Source organism: Tilletiaria anomala (genome assembly GCF_000711695.1).
Source record: "Tilletiaria anomala UBC 951 chromosome Unknown K437scaffold_61, whole genome shotgun sequence".
NCBI lineage: Eukaryota > Fungi > Basidiomycota > Exobasidiomycetes > Georgefischeriales > Tilletiariaceae > Tilletiaria > Tilletiaria anomala.
Window position 1 is genome coordinate 66,132 of NW_013546961.1, and position 17,560 is coordinate 83,691.

At 55.3% G+C, this 17,560-nt stretch overlaps 6 protein-coding genes across 6 annotated transcripts; 3 read left to right on the forward strand and 3 right to left on the reverse strand.

Annotated features, from left to right (window-relative positions):
* Positions 1-44: 44 nt before the first annotated feature.
* On the reverse strand, positions 45-3,684 carry K437DRAFT_225605 (uncharacterized protein; the record flags this gene model as incomplete). The annotated part of the gene is made up of 4 exons (XM_013386928.1): positions 45-574; positions 660-736; positions 810-2,206; positions 2,302-3,684. 4 exons carry the CDS (start codon positions 3,682-3,684, stop codon positions 45-47), a joined length of 3,387 nt encoding a protein of 1,128 aa, XP_013242382.1.
* Positions 3,685-7,600: 3,916 nt separating this feature from the next.
* On the forward strand, positions 7,601-8,147 carry K437DRAFT_152586 (uncharacterized protein). The gene has a single exon (XM_013386929.1). It carries the CDS (start codon positions 7,762-7,764, stop codon positions 8,053-8,055), a length of 294 nt encoding a protein of 97 aa, XP_013242383.1. The 5' UTR covers positions 7,601-7,761; the 3' UTR covers positions 8,056-8,147.
* Positions 8,148-8,309: 162 nt separating this feature from the next.
* K437DRAFT_274906 (uncharacterized protein) lies at positions 8,310-9,494 on the forward strand. Its single transcript, XM_013386930.1, has 3 exons — positions 8,310-8,657; positions 8,731-9,089; positions 9,193-9,494. The coding sequence occupies exons 1-3, from the start codon at positions 8,449-8,451 to the stop codon at positions 9,330-9,332; spliced, it is 708 nt and encodes a 235-aa protein (XP_013242384.1). The 5' UTR covers positions 8,310-8,448; the 3' UTR covers positions 9,333-9,494.
* K437DRAFT_257492 (uncharacterized protein) lies at positions 9,376-10,676 on the reverse strand. Its single transcript, XM_013386931.1, has 2 exons — positions 9,635-10,676; positions 9,376-9,543 (listed from the first exon to the last, which is right to left on the reverse strand). The coding sequence occupies exons 1-2, from the start codon at positions 10,559-10,561 to the stop codon at positions 9,529-9,531; spliced, it is 942 nt and encodes a 313-aa protein (XP_013242385.1). The 5' UTR covers positions 10,562-10,676; the 3' UTR covers positions 9,376-9,528.
* Positions 10,677-10,967: 291 nt separating this feature from the next.
* Positions 10,968-11,868, forward strand: K437DRAFT_257493 (uncharacterized protein). Its single transcript, XM_013386932.1, has 4 exons — positions 10,968-11,120; positions 11,250-11,469; positions 11,550-11,574; positions 11,659-11,868. The coding sequence occupies exons 1-4, from the start codon at positions 11,075-11,077 to the stop codon at positions 11,821-11,823; spliced, it is 456 nt and encodes a 151-aa protein (XP_013242386.1). The 5' UTR covers positions 10,968-11,074; the 3' UTR covers positions 11,824-11,868.
* K437DRAFT_257495 (uncharacterized protein) lies at positions 11,840-17,396 on the reverse strand. Its single transcript, XM_013386933.1, has 4 exons — positions 15,852-17,396; positions 12,852-15,771; positions 12,329-12,780; positions 11,840-12,262 (listed from the first exon to the last, which is right to left on the reverse strand). The coding sequence occupies exons 1-4, from the start codon at positions 17,301-17,303 to the stop codon at positions 11,915-11,917; spliced, it is 5,172 nt and encodes a 1,723-aa protein (XP_013242387.1). The 5' UTR covers positions 17,304-17,396; the 3' UTR covers positions 11,840-11,914.
* Positions 17,397-17,560: the final 164 nt, after the last annotated feature.

Below are 17,560 nucleotides of genomic sequence, written 5' to 3' on the forward strand. Positions count from 1 at the left end.
CAGTGGCGAAACAGGGAGGCCTCGCAAGCCCGCGCACGCATACATCAGCGCTGCTGTTCGCTCGCGGATATCCCGATCGTCGAGAGGCGTGGCGTGGCGGCAGTGGACGCCGGTGCGTGTCTGAACTGCTGCTCAAACGACTCGACGCCGCCGCCGAGGACGCCAAAGTTGTCCTGTGCGATGCGGCCTAAGTGCTCGAGCTGCTCAATGACCTCCTTCATTGCGAGCGCGTACGAGTAGAACAACAGGTACTCCGTCCCTCCGCGCACCTGCCGCTTGCGCACGACCGGCAGCGCGCGGATACGCTCCAGCAGTGCCTTGCGCGCCGCATTTGCCGCGGGCAAGTACGGCGGCAGCGGGCTCTTGAGGTGGAACGCGCTGCCGAGGATGTAGAAATACAACAGCACGTTGCCGACCATCTCTCGCCGGTACGGGTTGACCGGAATGACAAAGTCGCGCCGTACCAGGTGATGCCACGCATCCCGACCCGTGACGCAGCGCATGCTGTGCAGCTTGTCTAATATGCTCTGGCAGCTGTTGATCATCGCTTTGTACTTGGCGATGGGGAATGGCCCTGCAGAAAGGAGAAAGATTGGACGAGCACGTCAGCTTAATGTAACAAGAAGTTTCTTGTTTTTCCAGCAGGCGATGCTACTCACCTTTCAGACGCGGCTCATGCTTGGTCTGCACAAGCAGCCCTTCCAGTCGAATAATTGCTACTTGCAACTGCAGCTCCCTGCAGAGCGAAAGAGGCGAATTAGCGAAGTGATTTCCATCCGTCAGAATATGAAAGGCGACAGAAGACTCACAAAGGCTGGAATTGGTCTCGCTGCCTAGAGCCTTCATCCGGGGCCAGCAGCGGCCGGCTCTCCTCATCCCCTTCCCAATCGTGCTGCGGCATCGTCGCTGGCCGGTCCGGTGGTTCTGCCGAGTAGCTAAGCACAAGACGCTGATAAAGGTAGGAGAGTTTGAACATGAGGTCCGCCATACCCTCCGCAAGTTGCCTTCGTGCCTCCATGGGCCAGACGAGATGTGTGAGCAGCGAAGCCCACGTGACGCCAATGATGACGGAGATCATGCGCTTGATCGCGATTTGCTCCACTTCGATCCCGAGCTTGCGCAGGTTGTAGCTGTACAGTGCCGTCAAATTGTACGTCAGCAGGACGAAGCGGCCTGCCGATGCGTGCTGGGGTTTGGCCACGATCGCCCAAAAGCACGGGACGGAGAAAAGCGCGCCAAAGATTGGCAGCGCGACGTTGTTATCCGGGAAGAGCGTATAGGCGGTGTAGGCTGCGCCGGCTCCGATCACTGTCCCAGCAATGCGCTGGAAACTCATCTGGTTGCTCTGGCCCACGGTGGGTGACATGACGATCATGTAGCTCACAAGCGCCCATTGGCCCTGGTAGTCCTTGAAGATGGGACGTGTGGCATGGATAAACGCGGGCGCTGCCATGAGCGCAGCGCCAACACCCGTCTTGATGGAAAACTTGATATCGGGCCTCCGCAGAAAGTTGCCAAGAGACCAAATGACGCGCGACATGCGCATATTCAATGTATCTGCCGCAGGCGTTTGGCCGGTGTTCACTTGGTGTGGCCGGTAGTCTGGGAAGGTGACCTGAGGCTCCTTCATTTTTCGCCTTCCCTGTCTGCAGCTGTGCCTCCTGCCACGCAGACTGAAGGAGGGCATGCTGTCGCAAGTACATAAAGATTTCAGCCATTGTTGCATAGGCATTGCCCTGCGCCGGACTATGCGCTCCTCTTGCTGACGGATCTGTTCCAGTGCAGCAGTGAGATACTGCAATTCTTTTGCGAACTCCTCCAAGTTGAAGACAAAGAAAAAGACAAGGAAGACCTGCTCATCCGGCATGATCTCTTCGTCGGCCAAGCTTTTCGTCGCTCTTGCGACAGCCTCCAGCTGATCGACGGACCTGCATTCGTCATACATAGTGTTCTCGTAAATCCGTTTGATCGAAATGCTCTGCTCGTGACGAAAACGCTCAAGAGCAAGACGAACGTCCTCAGATAGCAACGTGAAGCTACTGCCTGGAATGTAGTGGTTGTGTTGTGGCGGCTGCGTGGCGGTACTGGCAAAAGAAGCCTCCCGGGCAACATTGTGTTGTTCGTTCCCGCGAACCTCTGGTAGTGCCACGTCGCCTGCCGTCAAGAAAGCGGAGCGCAGATTGCGAAGTGTGCGACTGCTTGTGAACTGCAGATGGAGGACAAATCAAAAGCGACAATCGGCCAAACATATCAGCATGCGCAAAGGGCTACAGCGTGGCGAGACTACGCAGCACCACTCACAACCAAGCTGCGCATATGTGGACCAATGAACTGCACAAAGTCGCCGAAAGCGTCTGTCCTAGCTTTCCACTGTCCATCATTGTCAGCGTCAACCTCTGCCTCTCCAGCAGCGAACGGATCTTCTCCTCCCGCCTCTGGTCGGCGCGCAGCAGCTTCACTTTCCATTGCAGCTTGCTTCGCCGCCGCTGCCGTTGCCTCCTTCTGCTTGGAGATGATCCTCTGTTGCAAGCCACAGCTACTCCTGAGACCGCCGAGATGCTGCGCGAGGCGGTTCATGCTGCCGACGACGTCGGCATAGCGGGCGGGCGCCTGGCCTCGCATGCGTGCGTCGAGCATGCGTTCCATCTGCGCCTCGCGTAGGTTTTTCTTGAGCGAAGTGAAACTGGTGTGGTGGTCGTCGATTGCCTGCTTGATGCGCTCGCTGTCAAGGCTGAAGTTCCGCGGGTCGTCCAACAAGAAGGTCTTGGTGAGCACCTTGAGCAAGGTCGCGAAGCCGGTCAAGTTGCGCCTAATATCTGCTTGCAGTGCCTTTGTGGCGCTCTGCGGGCCGATGGCAAAGCAAATGAGGTTGGAGATGAACACGCCGCTGATGACACAGATGGTCACTTGCAGGCTCTTGTCGCTCGAAAAGCGGCCGAGGTGCGCGGCGCCTTCCTTGATCATGACGGTGAAGACGACAATGCCGATCATGCTGCAGGCCGTGTTGAATGACGGGCTTGCCATGCGCACTTTTGCCCACGCCATAAACCCCATTCCCCCGCCGAGGAAGATGGAGACGATGAGGAAGTTTGACAGCAGCGCAAGATCGAGGTTGTGCAAGAAGACAGCGGTGAGCATCGACAGCGTGGTCAACAGTAGAGAGTAGACAAATCCGACCAGGGCATACATGTCTGCCTCGAGCATGGCGCCGAGCGTCTTGGCGGGGTGGAAATAGACTGAAACAGTAGCGATCATGTGCAGATTGGAGATTGGCACCTTTTTGTCCGGGTCGTGATTTGGAAGCAGCATAGCGAGCCGCCTAGACAGCACGGGGGAAAAGGTACACAGCGAAGCGAGAAAGTATGCGATAAAGCATTTGAGCAGTCCGCGTTGGAGATTTGTGAGCCTGATTCCTCCGCCCACAGTCAAGTGATGTTGCACCCACGCACGCGCTCGGTAAAGGACGCCGCGCAAGCTCTCTTGCTCGGCGAGCTTACGACGCTGATCTTGTCGCTGTAGCAGCTCTTCCTCTGCATCCGCTTCGAGCAGTGTCTTTGCTTCTGGGACGTAGGCAAGCGGATCTTCACAGGCTGGGATCGCCGATGGTGTCAGGATGTCGAGGTAGGAGACCGGTTCGGATGTGACCAACTGCGCTGCTTCTTCGATCTCTCTTTCTGGATCCATTCCGCTGTCATTGTCTGCATCGGTAGAAGTAGCTTCAGAAGCGCTGATGCTACCAATTGCAGCGCCCTTCCGCTTTGGAGGCGATAACAGCCTCTTGAAAGCGCCTTTAAGCAGGGGAGTCCGGTTCGAGGTTCCGGGGCTGCTCTGGCCATTGCTGCCTCTTGCCGGCTCCTCAGATGTGAAGGGATACCCGCGACCAGCCAGAGGAGCGTGATGCCATGAAATCGATTTTTTCTGCTCGAGGCTACGGGCTTCAGAGCGTTCCTCTTCGACTTCGACTTGGGCGCTTTGGTCGCCTTGTTCCAGCAGGTGCGCAATGCTTTGCCACTGGTCTGCGTGCCGCGCCGTCCCCCCCGACCGCTTGGAAGCGCGACATTGGCCGATCGACGCAGACTTGGAGAGCGCCGTGGCTAAAGACGGACGGGTACTGGAGGAAAAAGAAGCATTTGGAGTCGAAGAGAGAACTGGGAGAGAGGACGAAGCCGTCGCACCCGTGGGCCACGAGGCTGAGCCCTCGATAACCGGTTCTGCGCGAAACGATGAAGCAGATGCAGTCGAAGAGTGCAGCTGCGGCGGAAAGTTTGCACGAGCGGCAAGGCTGTTGCTATCCTGAGCATGGTTGTGGACGCTTCCTCCCATGTCCGATGTCAGAGCAGTGCTCAATCTACATCGCTGCCGCCTTCGAATCTCTCGCTGCTCACGAACGAGTCGCTGCTCCTCGGCCTGTTCGTCTTCCTCCAAATCATTTTGCGCATCGTGCGCGTCCAACACGGGACTGAGCCCATCATCATCTAGGCGCATGTAGTCGTCCTGATCTCTGTCCTTTTTGGCAGTTGAAGATGACGAAGTATAATCAGGGCGCAATGGGGTCGGAAGCTGCAGATGAGCAGTAGCAGCTACGGTACTGCATACAGCGGACCATAATGCTGTGTGCCGTCTGCGTGGGCTTTGTTGAGGTGCAGAAGTGACAGACCGATCGTTCAGATCAGTCGAAGGCAGGTCTGATCGATGAGCAGGACCGTGGTTTCCCCAATCGAACACACCTCCCGGTCCCGGGGTCGCAGTAGAGGCAGGCAGAGCATGTGTATGTTCCAAGCGGGCTGTGGCGTCATAAGAAGGCAGAGAAGCCATGACTCTATACCTGTATCAAAATTGTGGACGGAACAGGAGGTTGAAGCAAATACCGTGAGCTGGAGGGTGCGTCGTTTCTGACGTATAAATCGTCCTCGCACGGTGCGAACGAAGCCAGCTTCGAGCTATTTTCGGGCTGGGGCATCCTACTTCACGCAGCAGAGACTGGAGCCAAGTACATTGTCCCAGTAGGCACAGGCATTGCAGCGCTAGTCAGATCACCATATGCGCTGCTTCGCGGTATCGCTTGGCGTGGAGCGGTGCCGCTGATCGCTGACGCCACACTCGCATCAGTCAGCCTCGAAGCACGCCTGACAGGGAACATCAACGTCACTTGGTAAGAGGTGCAGGACGAGCACAACCCTACCCACGCCAAGATTTTCCGCTGCTCTTGGTCGATGCATATGAGTGAGCGTGGAGGCTGCCAACGGAAAAGGCGCGAACCAGCACTAAGTAGCACCACCATGTCAGGGGTCGGCTGTTGACCATCGAAGATCGTTGGACTTGCCTTCCGCAAGCTGAAAGTAAGTGCGAGGTTCGGTGCAACCAAGGGTGGGTGCTGGATGCTTGGTCTGGTGGCTCGAGCGTATGCCTCTTGGGAGACCTTTTAATCGTACGAAAACCCTCGAGGATGAGACCTTCCATTTGCCTTGTTGGACTGATTCACTGCCGTTTCCTATGTAAAGAAGGGACCTATGATGCGATGATGGATATACGCATCGGCGAAGCAGGCTGTTTCCAAAAGCTTCCCCAGCCAACAGCGTGCTCGCTGGTCGGCGCTTATCGCCTGTTAGCGCTCACACTCAGGCGGGAGCCGGGCGGGCGAACCTCGGGTCTGTGCGTGCGACGCGTGACTTCCTGCGCGACGTGAAAACTGACATCACACAAAAAACGTATGCACTTCCGTTCTGTGGTATGCGGACTCGCCTCTCTTCGCGCAATCTTCGTTTTTGCCAATCGCAAGAGACGACAGAACCTTTGCGAGTTGCAACACCAGAGAGTACATTATTTACAGAGTACTTCGAATGCGATATTAGAATTGTCGATTTGTGAGGTGCTACAAACCTCAGAGCCGCAGGTCCCGCTTCGTGTACATTCCGTGGTTCTGTCCCTGTGTTGAACTGTAGCGGTACGGCAGGACTTCATTGGCGTGTCCTGCTCCGCTTTCCACCCTCGCGGGGGAGTGTGAGGGAACATAGCCGAATTGGGTCCTGAAGGCACTGGGGGGGTGGCGCGTTGCTAGGCATGTTCAGACTATCGCAATGCTGTAGGCGACGAAAAATTCTTTCGCTGATCAAAGCTTGGCAAAATTAGCTGAATCTTGTTGTCCTTGATCCTGCAGCCCAGAAAGTCGCCGATCGTTTATCAGAAATTTGAGCCTCCCGATGCTTGGACTTCGAGGGCCGTTCTGAGAGCGATGACGATGGCATCGCTGGTAACACTCATCAAAAAGCCCTTTCATATCATATCGAGGTCAGGGCCGCTCTTGTCGCCAATCAGGACAGTCCATGCTTTCGGAAGGGTCTTGCGAGGAGTTTCTCCGAGGCAAAGTGTCGCCTCCGTCCAATTGTCGACCCCGAGAATGATGCTGACTGGCGCAACTCGATTGTTGCTCGCAGTTTGTTGTCAATCTCATCATCCTCCGCTTTTGACTTTCGGCTCAGGGTTGCAGGCAGCGCAGATGCGATATGTGAACGCTCCCGGTCGCCTCGCCCGTTTGTGAAATGGCCCAAAGTCACTTTTGCCATTGTATATAGCTTGTAGCTTCTCGCGTCGAGGTTGTATATGTTGTATTGGATGGTCCAAAGAAGCCCATCGCTGTAGAGAGAGTATCAAGACACTGTAGACTTTCGTCCAGATCCTTATCAAAGACTTTTGAGTTGTGAAGATTCTTCGATTCGACCGTGAGGTGATCCCACGACCGCGGGATGCAGCGGAGTGCATGCTGCAGCCGAGGATTGAACATTTCCCAGTTGCCTTCGTTCAGCGGGAGTAAGGTGAAAAGGATGCGATAGAATTTTGCAATTGCTCTTCAAGGCTGACCTCCCTCTGTCTTGTTTTGCTGCTTCGCCCCAAGGTAGCACTAGGCATGCTCCACGTTTCGCTGTTTCGTTTCACTTGAAGTTGAACTTCGTCATGGACATTGACGGAAGTGTCCCAATCCGCATACCTTTTGTCGCGCTGTCGAGCAGTCTCTGTTTCATCGCCACGATTCGCCTGTTTTCGAACTTTTTCACCTCGTTGGAGTTTAAGCTGTCGATTGTGCTCAAAATGCCATCTGAGCACTTCTGGCGGAATCTTGAGACGTTCAAACGGTATGTGTGCACCCTAAGGTGTCCGCAGCGCGAATATCCTATGCGCATAAGAGCAATCTACGCCTTGTCTGCACGCATTTTATGGAAGGAAGAAACAAAGATTCCTCTTGAAGAGATCGAAAGTCACACGCTTCCCGCTCGCAGCGACCAATGCATGGTGCTGGTCAGACGGGAAGCGCTGATGACTGCGAGCGAGCCTCTTCAAGAGTGGTTCTTCACCGTGCCTTTCGGGGAATGCTGAACGCCTTCGGGAAGATCTGGTCGCAGGAACACAACAATCAGTTGGTTTGTATTATGCTGTCGCCCCTCCGAGCTTGATCACTTACACCCGTTCGAACAGGCTATCACTCTTGCCTTTTTCTGACTCGTCCTGCTGGTTTCCTGCAAAGATGGCATCTATGTTCGCTAAGCGGGATCCTTAGTGGTGCCAGCTATCAGTCTCAGACCCCTCATGACTTCCTCCCGGGTAGCCAACTGCGGTGACGATGAAGACATCGACGAGTGTTTCTTCGTCCACAGAGCGTTCATCCATATTTGCGCTTCGGTCGTGCACAGCTGGTGCGGTTTGCACAGCTGGCTCTACCCCCTTCCTCCCGGGGTCCTGAAGGCTATCTGATGTGTCGCGTGCTGCATGCGAGGCGCCGTGGTCAGCAGTCGAATCATGGAACCTTGTCGCCTGGAAGGCGTGAGACTCATAACTAGGCTTCATCCTGTGCGTCGATTGAGACGCTTCATACAAGTCCTTCACGGTAGAAAGATGCGGGCTCCAACTTTGCAATCATTACCTGCGGAATTTCGGGGCAGTCAGACCTGGAAGGTTGGTGAGTCGCGCCATCGAGAGGAGAGCGAGGGTTGGGAGTGGGATCTAAAAAGCTCTTGCATTGGATTCTTGGCCTGGTTATCAGAGCATCAATTGCATGCTTGACTACCATTCAGCCTGCGTCACGTGAGCGATTTCAGTGAAACGAATCGTAATCCTGTGGGGTTCCGGGAGTTAATCTCAGTCTGAGATTGCTGAATGAGAGCCAGGGTTGGGTTCAAAGCTAAGGAAAATGGAAGGGGAAGGAAAATATTGTCGGAAATCAGGTATCACCTTCCTCAAAAATCCCAGATATTTTTTCGATTCAACGTCTGAATATGAACAGTGGATCACCGATCACAAACGAGAGGGAGGTCAGGTGAAAGGCAAATCGTTTCGTAGCCTGTCGTTACATCTTGCACTTCAGGCATGCGCGGCACTCAAGCCCCACTCGCTGTTGCGCTCGCAGCTTGGTCATTCTGACACATCTCTTGACGGCCTGAAAGCCTTCTTGCAGCCATGTTTGCCGTCGTAGTCGCTGGCCGGCTTCCGCTGACCACGCCGCAGCAAATCGATCCAACTCATATTGTCTTTCCGCTGGAAGAAGCGAACAGCATCAACCATGTTACAGTCTTCATGGATGGCTCACAGGCTTTCCCTCCTGGCTACAGCGCAATTGTGCATTTCCTGTGGCCAGGCGAGGGGAAGGAGTGGATGCTTTTAGGATGGTGCGTGTTACATGTGTTCTTCCTCTCTCCCTCTTTATATGCCTGACAACATGTGGATCCTACGTCCCATCAGCCTTCGGAATGCGAAGCCTTCGGCTATCTTCAAATTGAGAGGGACTGCTATTCCTTCTTCTTCTTCATCTGCAGGGGCCACGCCCGGCGGCAGCGACAGCCTGTTCGCTTCGGGCGGAGTGGGGCAAAGTACATCCGAAGGTGTCACCGCTCAACTCGGGATCAGCATTGAGCTGGATGAGGTCGTAGATGCTCAAATGGCTGCTCTAGCACATGCCACGGGTGGCGCGGCTGGCGCTGCGGGAGCTGGACCCGCAGATGCTAGTGCTGCCAGCGCGAATGCTGGTGCGCTCGTCAAGGCGGGAGAGAGAGACGCGACTTTGTTGATCGAAGCTGCATTGGCTGTGGCACCGCGAATAGGTACGGCTCATGTCTGGCAATTCAGTGTTCAGATCTTAAGCTTGTATCTCACCTACTGACTGCTGCACGTCACCTTACCTCCTTCTCTGCCAATGCAACACAGCCAAAAATGCATTTTCGTACCTATCTTCCTTCGCACCCGATTCGGCGCCGCAGACAGCGCCTCTGCTTCAAAAGTGGCTTGAACAATTCGAGCGCAAACTCAAGGCGCAGGGAGCAGCCTTTCTGGAGAAGGACGTTTAATGTGTTTGATCGCTGAAGTGCTGAAAAACTGAAGGGTCGCCAGTGCACCGTGTGCAAGCAATGATACAAAAGGTTTTTGCGTTCTGACAAAGACCCTCCTGGTATAAATTGACAGCTCAACCACGACAAATGTAGCATATGTGACGAGGAGATACATTAGATAGTGAATCGTCAACTGGAGGCTTTGTGCAGGATCTCAATGTTGGTGCACCTGGTACATGAAAGGCATGAATGTCAGAGCCTCGAATGAGGTTCCTCGAGACTCGGGTGTCCATTCCTCGCCCACCTGTTCATTCACTCACAGTGTTGACAACCACATTTTGCCACTCTGTCAGCGTCCGAAAATAGACGTCATCCCCCTTATCCACCAGACCATCTGGAGACCATACGAGCAAGCGATCAAATGTCCCTACGATGCTCATCACCTTGCCCTCCGATGGCCCGCGCATCGCAGCAGACTCTGCATGGCCAACGGGTCCTCCGTCTACCCCTTCCCCTTCGCTGCGTTGACTTGTTTGTGGCCAATCCGCTTCCAGGTCGATATCTTCCGCCAAAACCTGTATAGGCGGTGACTTCGGTGCTGATGGTGACGGTGCGAATTGCTGCTGATGTTCCCTGTCCGACGTGTCCGAGTCTGAGTCCGAGTCTATTGCGAATCGTGTCGGTACGGTGGGCCCCTTCTTCCTTACTTCCTTGCGCGGCGATGTCCATTTCTCTACCAGGCTGTCCGTATTCCTAGGTTTCCCAGAGCCGATACGCTTGGAATGGAGCCCGTGCTGTGCTGGATTATCTCGCGGGAGCGTTGGAAGTAGCTGTTGCATCGCTACGGGTACATCGAGCACGACGCCTGTCCATCCGGGCGGCAGACTCAGCGGTGTGCCATGAATCCCCCGGCCTCTGAAAGCTGATTCGTAGCACTCTTCTCCAGATATCGATAAGTGACCACCCCCCTTGCACAAGCTCTCGGAATTGGGCCCTTGCTCTGCCTTCAAGGCCGCTTCATTCGCTATAGCAGCCGATGTTACTGGCTGTTCCACAGGAGCCGGTGTCATGACCATGAATGGACCAACGGGCGCTGGACCACTATATGAAATCGTAAAAGGCATCAGGTGTGGTTGTACAGATGATGGCTGGTCATGACGCCGTCCGTTGCAGTCCAACGAATTAGGGGCAGACGGCGCTTTCGGATCCCGCGGCCGGCCGATCAATATGGTGGGCAAAGCGGGCATGCTCGCAGTGGTTCTGGCGACAGGCGTAGGTTGTTCGCCGGTTGCTTGACGTAAAATGTCGCCCTCATACACACTGGATTGAGCGTGGAAGTGGTGTTATTCTCTGCTATTTGAATGGAACCTCAGCTACAATGTATGCACATGATCTTTCTCCAGGCCTCTTGCGTGTGCGTTGCAACGTAACATCGGTGAGAACAAGTTGGGCAAACGCGAACGCGCCACGCGTCACGCAACGACTGCCTGTTCTGTACGCCTTTCGGTGCAAGGTCAAGGTCGACCCAGATTAGGGTTGCTGTTGGGGTACGATCGAGATGCGGATGTCGATGAGATCATGAGAATGACCGAAAGGAGGTTGAAGTCTCCAGCGTCGAAATGATGGTCTGGATTGCAATCCGCACATGCTGTTTCTGAACGCACAGCGGCATATGTATTTTTGTCGCTAGTGCCCATTCATTCCTTTTAGGTCGCTTCCACCTGGACTCCTGCCCGATTTGAATTATTGCAAGCGCAGCGATGTCTGAGACGAAGGGGACGAGCGGCGAGGCTGCGCCCAACAACAGTGAGTGCAATCATCAATGTCCTTGTGATACATAGTACCTTGTGAAATGGAGCGCTGCTTCACAATCCTCGTGTGTATTTCTTTGGCCGTTACACCGAGTTTGATACATCACATCCTTGCCATTTCCAGGCGCTTTTGCAAATGACGGATCATTCATGGAACAATTCAAGAGAATCCAAGCGGAAAAGCTCAAAGCTGCAGGAGCCTTTCCACCTGTGGCGAGCGCAAACGCAAGCCCGACACTACAGCCTGCAGCATCATCCACACCCTCTCAAGGCTCACCACTGTTGGCGTCATCACCGTTGACATCTGGAAAGAAAGCAGATGGGAAAATGGACGCGGTGGAACGGTGAGCAACCTCCAAACGCTTCGCATCGACTCGTGCTCGGGGGGTATGCTAAACCAGAATGGAATCTTCGTCTTTTGTAGACGAAAAGCAATGGAAGAGCGAATTGTGAGTGTTTCAGCGATGGTGCTCCTGCTGTACAGTAACATCTGATGGACGCACCTTCCCGCTTTCAACCCTGGTCGTGCACAGCGGAATCGAGGGAAGCGCAAAGCTGAGAACACAGGAGACGAAATGGAAGCACAAGTCAAGCAAGCTCGGGACGCGAAGGAGGAAAGGTACCTTCAAGAAGTGCGGAGAGCCGAGATGAAATCGCTTAAAGATGCCGGCAGCGGAGTAAGGAGCCTGGTCAAATGACAATCTTTATCGATGATCATGTTTGATTGCTATGCTACATTGAGGCATGTGATATGTGATAATTAGGTCCTTGGGATTATTCGTCGCTGGCTCATTTGAACTTCTGACTTCTGCTCGACAGGGCAGTTAAGACTTTCGCCTTTGTCGGCGCCTGCGTAGGGTTCTTCATCGCAGCGCCTGCTCCGCTTGTGTTCGTCGTCCACGTCGATTTGCTGCCTGCTTTCTTTTGCTGCGACGCGTCGGCTGTGCGAGCGGCGCGACCGTTCGTCAGGAAGCTCGTCACAGACGAACCATGTCCTGCGCCTGACCGGCCGCCGCCACCTTCACCTCCCATCTGGAAGGTCTGTGCGCGATTCGAGAAGTCGTTCTCCTGGGCGAACTCTTCCAGCCTCTCTTTGTTAGGGGCAGTGCGGGCTTTGAAGAGACGGAGGTGGTAGTCCTGGTAACGTGCGGGCAAATGATTTGTCAACATGATGCAAAGCAGCCTGAGAACTTGCAGACGCACATCTTCTTCGGCCTGCCCTGCCGACGCTCCATGGAGAGTTGAAGGCGCTAGCGCTATTGCCGCTTCCCTGCTCCTCAACCGGTCATGCACCTCAATCTGACCCTCGTCGTCGCTATTTAGTTCCCGTTTGCGCTTTAGCTGCTCGGCCTCCTGCTTCTCATGCTCAGCAGCCTCGCGCTCATCCTCCGATTCATCATCCTCGATCCGCTGAGCCTTACGCCTTAGCTCCTCTCGCGCAAGCCTCTTCTGTTCACGCAAATGCTTGCGAAGCTCTGCCATGTCAATCTTCTCCCGCGTCGGATCATCGTCTGCAGAGCCTCCCTCTGAATGATCAGAATCATCGCCAGATGAATCTCCACCATCCACCTCTGCCAAAAAGTTCATGCCGCTTTCAGCTTTCTCGGCGGCGCCGTGGTAGCTTCGGAGGAAGGCTGCACATTCAGGGTTGTTTTCTTAGCGCAGATGCCGTAAACAAAAACGTCAGTAATGGGCTTAAGCATGTACCAGATAACGGAAGACTCACTCAGAGCCTCCAAGCCATCCTCGCCATCGACCGTGCGCTTGTGCGCGCGGTATGCAGCCGGCATCTGGATACGTCGCAAGTCGTCTGCATCGTCTGCATCCTCGTCGAGTGCGTCCTCCATCGCGCTGCTACCCTTCTTCGACAAGCGCCATTTACCGTCGACGAGACGTGTAACCCGCTTCTCCAATGCCGCGTCATCTTCAGCTTGATGCTCTTTGACTTTCTGTCTCATCATCTCATCTTTCATCGCCTCATCTTTTTCCTTGACATCATCGACGAGGCCCTCGATGTCTTTAGCATCTCCATCGTCCTCAGAGTCCTCCTCATCTCCGCCATCGTCCTTCTCGTCATCGCTGAAGACGCCCGCCATTGCACCGCCCTTGCGCTGCCTCGAGAAGAAACCGCCGAGCTCCTCCTCTGAGTCTTCCGCAGCCTCACCCTCAATGAATGCAGACTTGCGCTTGCGCGATTCGGGCTGTTGTTGCGGTTGCTCAGCAGCTGCGGCCCCGGCCATGAGTGCTTGGAATGCATTCTGAGATTGCGTTGGAAGCGATGATTGCGCCTCTTGCAGCTCCTCGGCCTCGTCCGCACTTTCCTCATCCCTGAACTCGGACTGTGACACGGTTTGCTTACTTGACCCCCTCAGATGCTGTGCGGACTTCTGCTCATCCTCTCTCATTGCAAGCCCTTTGTTAGACTCCGCTGCAGGCGACGATTGGCGGTTGCCCAGTCTGAAGCGGCGCTTGATACGCTGCTGCGGCTCCTTGCTTGGGCTTTCTAGCGGCGGTGATTCGTGCTCATCCTCGACACTCTCAAAGAAGCTGTGTTGTGGAGTTGCCCCAAGCCAGTCTTGGCTCTGACTCTCGATCGCTTGACTCTGCATTGATGGCTTCGTCTGCGTGTACAGCCCGTACTTGTTGAGATATTGCTTCGGCGTGTCCAACATCGCCCTCCGTTGCTGCAACAGATGCCGCTGCTCAGCCTCATCAGCCTCTGCTTCATATCGGTCAGCATCCTCGGTGTCGATGGATGGAAGCATATCGTCAGAGTCAAGGACGGCTTTGGAGGCCTGTTCCTTGCGCAGCGCTGCAAACGCGTCATTCGCCGCAGAAGCTTGGTTGTCTTCATTCTGCGTACTGGCCCCCGCTTGCGTCTCTTGGAAGAATTGGCTGAACCCGCCAATGCCCTCAGTACCGAGGACGGAGGAAGGCTGTCGGCCGATTGGCGCACTCGGGAGGCCGAAGGACTTGGCTTGAGTTTGTGTATTTGTGAAGAATTGCCCAAAGACATCGTTCGAAAGGCCCGGCTCGTCTCCCAGTTTGAGATCCGAACCAGACGCTGTAAATCCGAACGGTCGCTGCGTCTCGATTATTGGCGGCGGCGGCATCAGCTGAGATGAGCACGAAGTGCCTTGCGCTGGATTCGGTTCTTCCAGCTCCCCGACTTCCATCGCCGGTGATTGCTCCTGCTGCTGCACGAGCGGCCCAAGGACGGAGCGTGATCCGCTGCCCTGCGAGATCGACCTGCATTGCGGACTGGGACGAACAGTTTCTTCGTCGTCCTCATCTGACGCAACAGCATGGCGGCGATGTGCACGGGCGGTCTGGTGGGTTGGACCTGCATCTTCATCCTCGTCGTTGTCCTGTTGGCCGTGCACTTCAGCGGTTGCTGCGGATCTGAAACTGTGTTGGCTGCTTGGAAGACTGCGTGGCGGGGGGTCGTTTTCCTTCTCACTATCCTCGTCATTCTCCTCGCTGCCTGAGGCAATGTCAAATTGTGCACGGCTGGCTTCTTCCTGCTCGATGTCGCCGCTGAATGCGCTCCCGGCGTCAAAGTCCGAATCATCGGCATTGTCGTCGTCGTTCCCTTCACCGCCCTCCCCGACAGCCTTGAGCGCCTCCTCGATCTCTTCCGCAGTCGCATGCACGGTGCGCTCCGTGGGATCATAAGCTTTGAGAGCCTTGATGCCTTTCTTAGCCGCCAGATCGGCTTGCAAGGACCGCTTCTGACGGTTCTGCAAGCGCATGCGCTCTCTAAGACTCAAGTTGAGCGACCCATTGGTGACATGGTCAAATCCGGGCGCATGCTTGCTACTGTGCACTGGAGCGTGAGCGTGAGACGCTGGTTCTGGGGTTGCCTCCTTTGCGAAGGTCGCAATGTCCTCAGCGAAAAGGACGGCACGACCGCCTTTGACAATGCTGTATTCATCTTTCGCACAACCTGGAGCCTGTGGGGTTGAGCCCATCGTCACGAGTGATCGCACATGCTTCACCTCCATGTCTTGCAGAACGGCAAGCGGCTTGCTATCCATCGCACGGTCTCCGGCGCCGTTGCCTTCTGCACTGCCAGCCCGATCATGGCTGGGCGCGATTGCCTTCTTTTTGGCCTCGTGCCTGGCGAACATTATCAACTTCCGTTCTTGCCAAGCTTGCTTGGCGGCCTTGCGCTCGAGATCCTCAAGGTGACTTTTGAGCATGTTTTCCACAGTGGTCTGTAGACGTGGATCTTCATCGTCTGACTGTTCCAGAAAGAGCTCCCGCTTGACGCCCGTGGACATCGAATCAGCGGCACGTTCAGTCGGATGCTGTGCCCGTGGCGGGGTGGTCCGGGGAGAGATCCTGCGCGGTTGGGCGGAGCTGGAAGCTTGCGTGCTGGGTCCAAAGTCCTCGATGGGATCAGAAGGATGTGTGCCAAACACGCGGCGCCCCAGCACATTCCCGGAGCGTCTGAGCTGTTCATCGCGCTTGCGCTGTTCTTCTTTGGCTTGGATTCGTTGCCGCATTTCAGACAGGCCGAAGAGCTGCGGCGGCGCCTTCTCCACCCGACTCTCGTACGCTTCGCGTGCTTTGCGCGTCTTGTTGACACGCTCCAGCCGCTCGGACTCTTTGATCATTTCCTCCTTCTCGCGCGCGCTGAGCGGCTGTGCAGCGGTGAAACACGAAGTGGCGTTAGTACTGCACATAAGATTGCGTCTGCTGCTTGAGGCAGGAAGTGACATACTTTGATCTTTAGAGGTTTCGCAGCCTCAGTTCTCCTGCTTCCCTTGGTCTTCTTCGTCTTCGGCTTCGTCCACAGACTTTTCTCGTAGCCGGTACAACTGCCGTCACCACTGCTTATTTCACTGCTAGATTCTTCATCCTCCACCAGTTTCGTCTGCGGCTTGTCCCCCTTGTTTGCCCTGCCATCTCGTCGGTTCTGCTTGAATCGTTCCAGCATTTCCTTGCGTTCGAGTGCTTGCTCCGTCTTCTTCTGGCGCGCGACAGTTTGCAGCGTCTTGCCAAGATCGGGAAGGTCGTTGTCGATGTCGCTACCGTCACTGTTCATGATGTCATCATCATCCTGGTCGTCCAGCTCATCAAGTTCGTCACCTTCCGATTCATGATGTTTGCCGGAAAGTGTGTGCTGTATGGCAACAGATGCCGGGATGGGCTTGAAAGCAGTTGATGGACCAGCTTTGGCCGCAGGCATCCCTTCTTCCACTTCTTCTAACACTGTAGCAACGCGGCGGCGCTCGGCAAGGGCTTTGAGCTTGTCCGCCTTGGAAGGCCCGGCCGCAAGACGCGCACCACGAGAATCATCACCGCTCGAATCCGAGTCATTTTGGATGCTGTCGCGTTCATCTACGGCTTGCGGACGGCCCACACGTTCGAGGCGATGTGATGGATTCGCATTGACATTACGCGCCTTCATCTTCCCAGCGAACGTGTTGCTCTTGAGCCTGATCGGCTCTACAGCAGCTACTTCATGAGCGCTATCGTGCTCTCCTTCTTGACCGCTCGCAACATCACCAGCACTCTCCGCGTAGCTACTCCTGTTTTGAAGCTGGCTTCTGGATCCCGACGGCTTGGGTTTAATGCTTGGAGGAATGTGTTCGGAGGACGGTTGCGTGGGGCGATGACCTTCGAGGAAGGACGTCGGCAGGGAGCTCAACTGTGAAGAACCGACACTTCGATGGTGACGCGAAGTCATGGCGTTTGCAGTCACAGACGCGTCTTCGCCCAGTTCGCCCTGGAGCGGACGCATTGACTTGCCATTCACGGCGCGCTCGGAACTTTGACTTTCGTCGTCGTCACCGGGCAAAGTAGTCGCTGTAGTTTCCTCAGTGTGATTGCCTGAGCTTTGCCGCTGGCGCTTGCGTGGCGAAGGGCTGGAGGCCGTAAGGTCGGCTGAGGCATTTGGTTCAGTGGTCGCGGTAGACTGAGACGAGCGCGCATTCTGGCCAACCTTGTCCGAAGCGATAACGGTGATTGCGCTCGAGGATGGTGGAATGAATCGCGTTCGCCGCTCTGCAGCGTTAGTTTCAGCACCTTCCTGACCCTTTTCCTCGTCCAAGGACGTGTCTTCTTCGTCCTGAGGCTCCACGGAAGGCCGCTGGCGGCCATAGGTACGTCGCGTTTTTGGCGCGTTACTGATCATCGGATCCGGCAATGAGCTGAGCTCGGATGACTCCATTATTGCCACTGCCAGCATCGGACATGCAGCCGAGAATTCTCGCAGCCAATGCAATGGCGATCAGACAGCAGGGGCAGGGACGATGATGGCCGGCAACTCTTGATGTAGGGTAAATGATGCATACCTATGCGAAATGGCTATGAACCTTGTTCACTTGGGCCGCAGTCGGTAGTCAGGTAGTCACAGTCTTGATTGGGCAAGGGAGACAGACGCCTGCTAGTGGTGGCACACGAGAATCGCGTCGCGTCGCATCATGG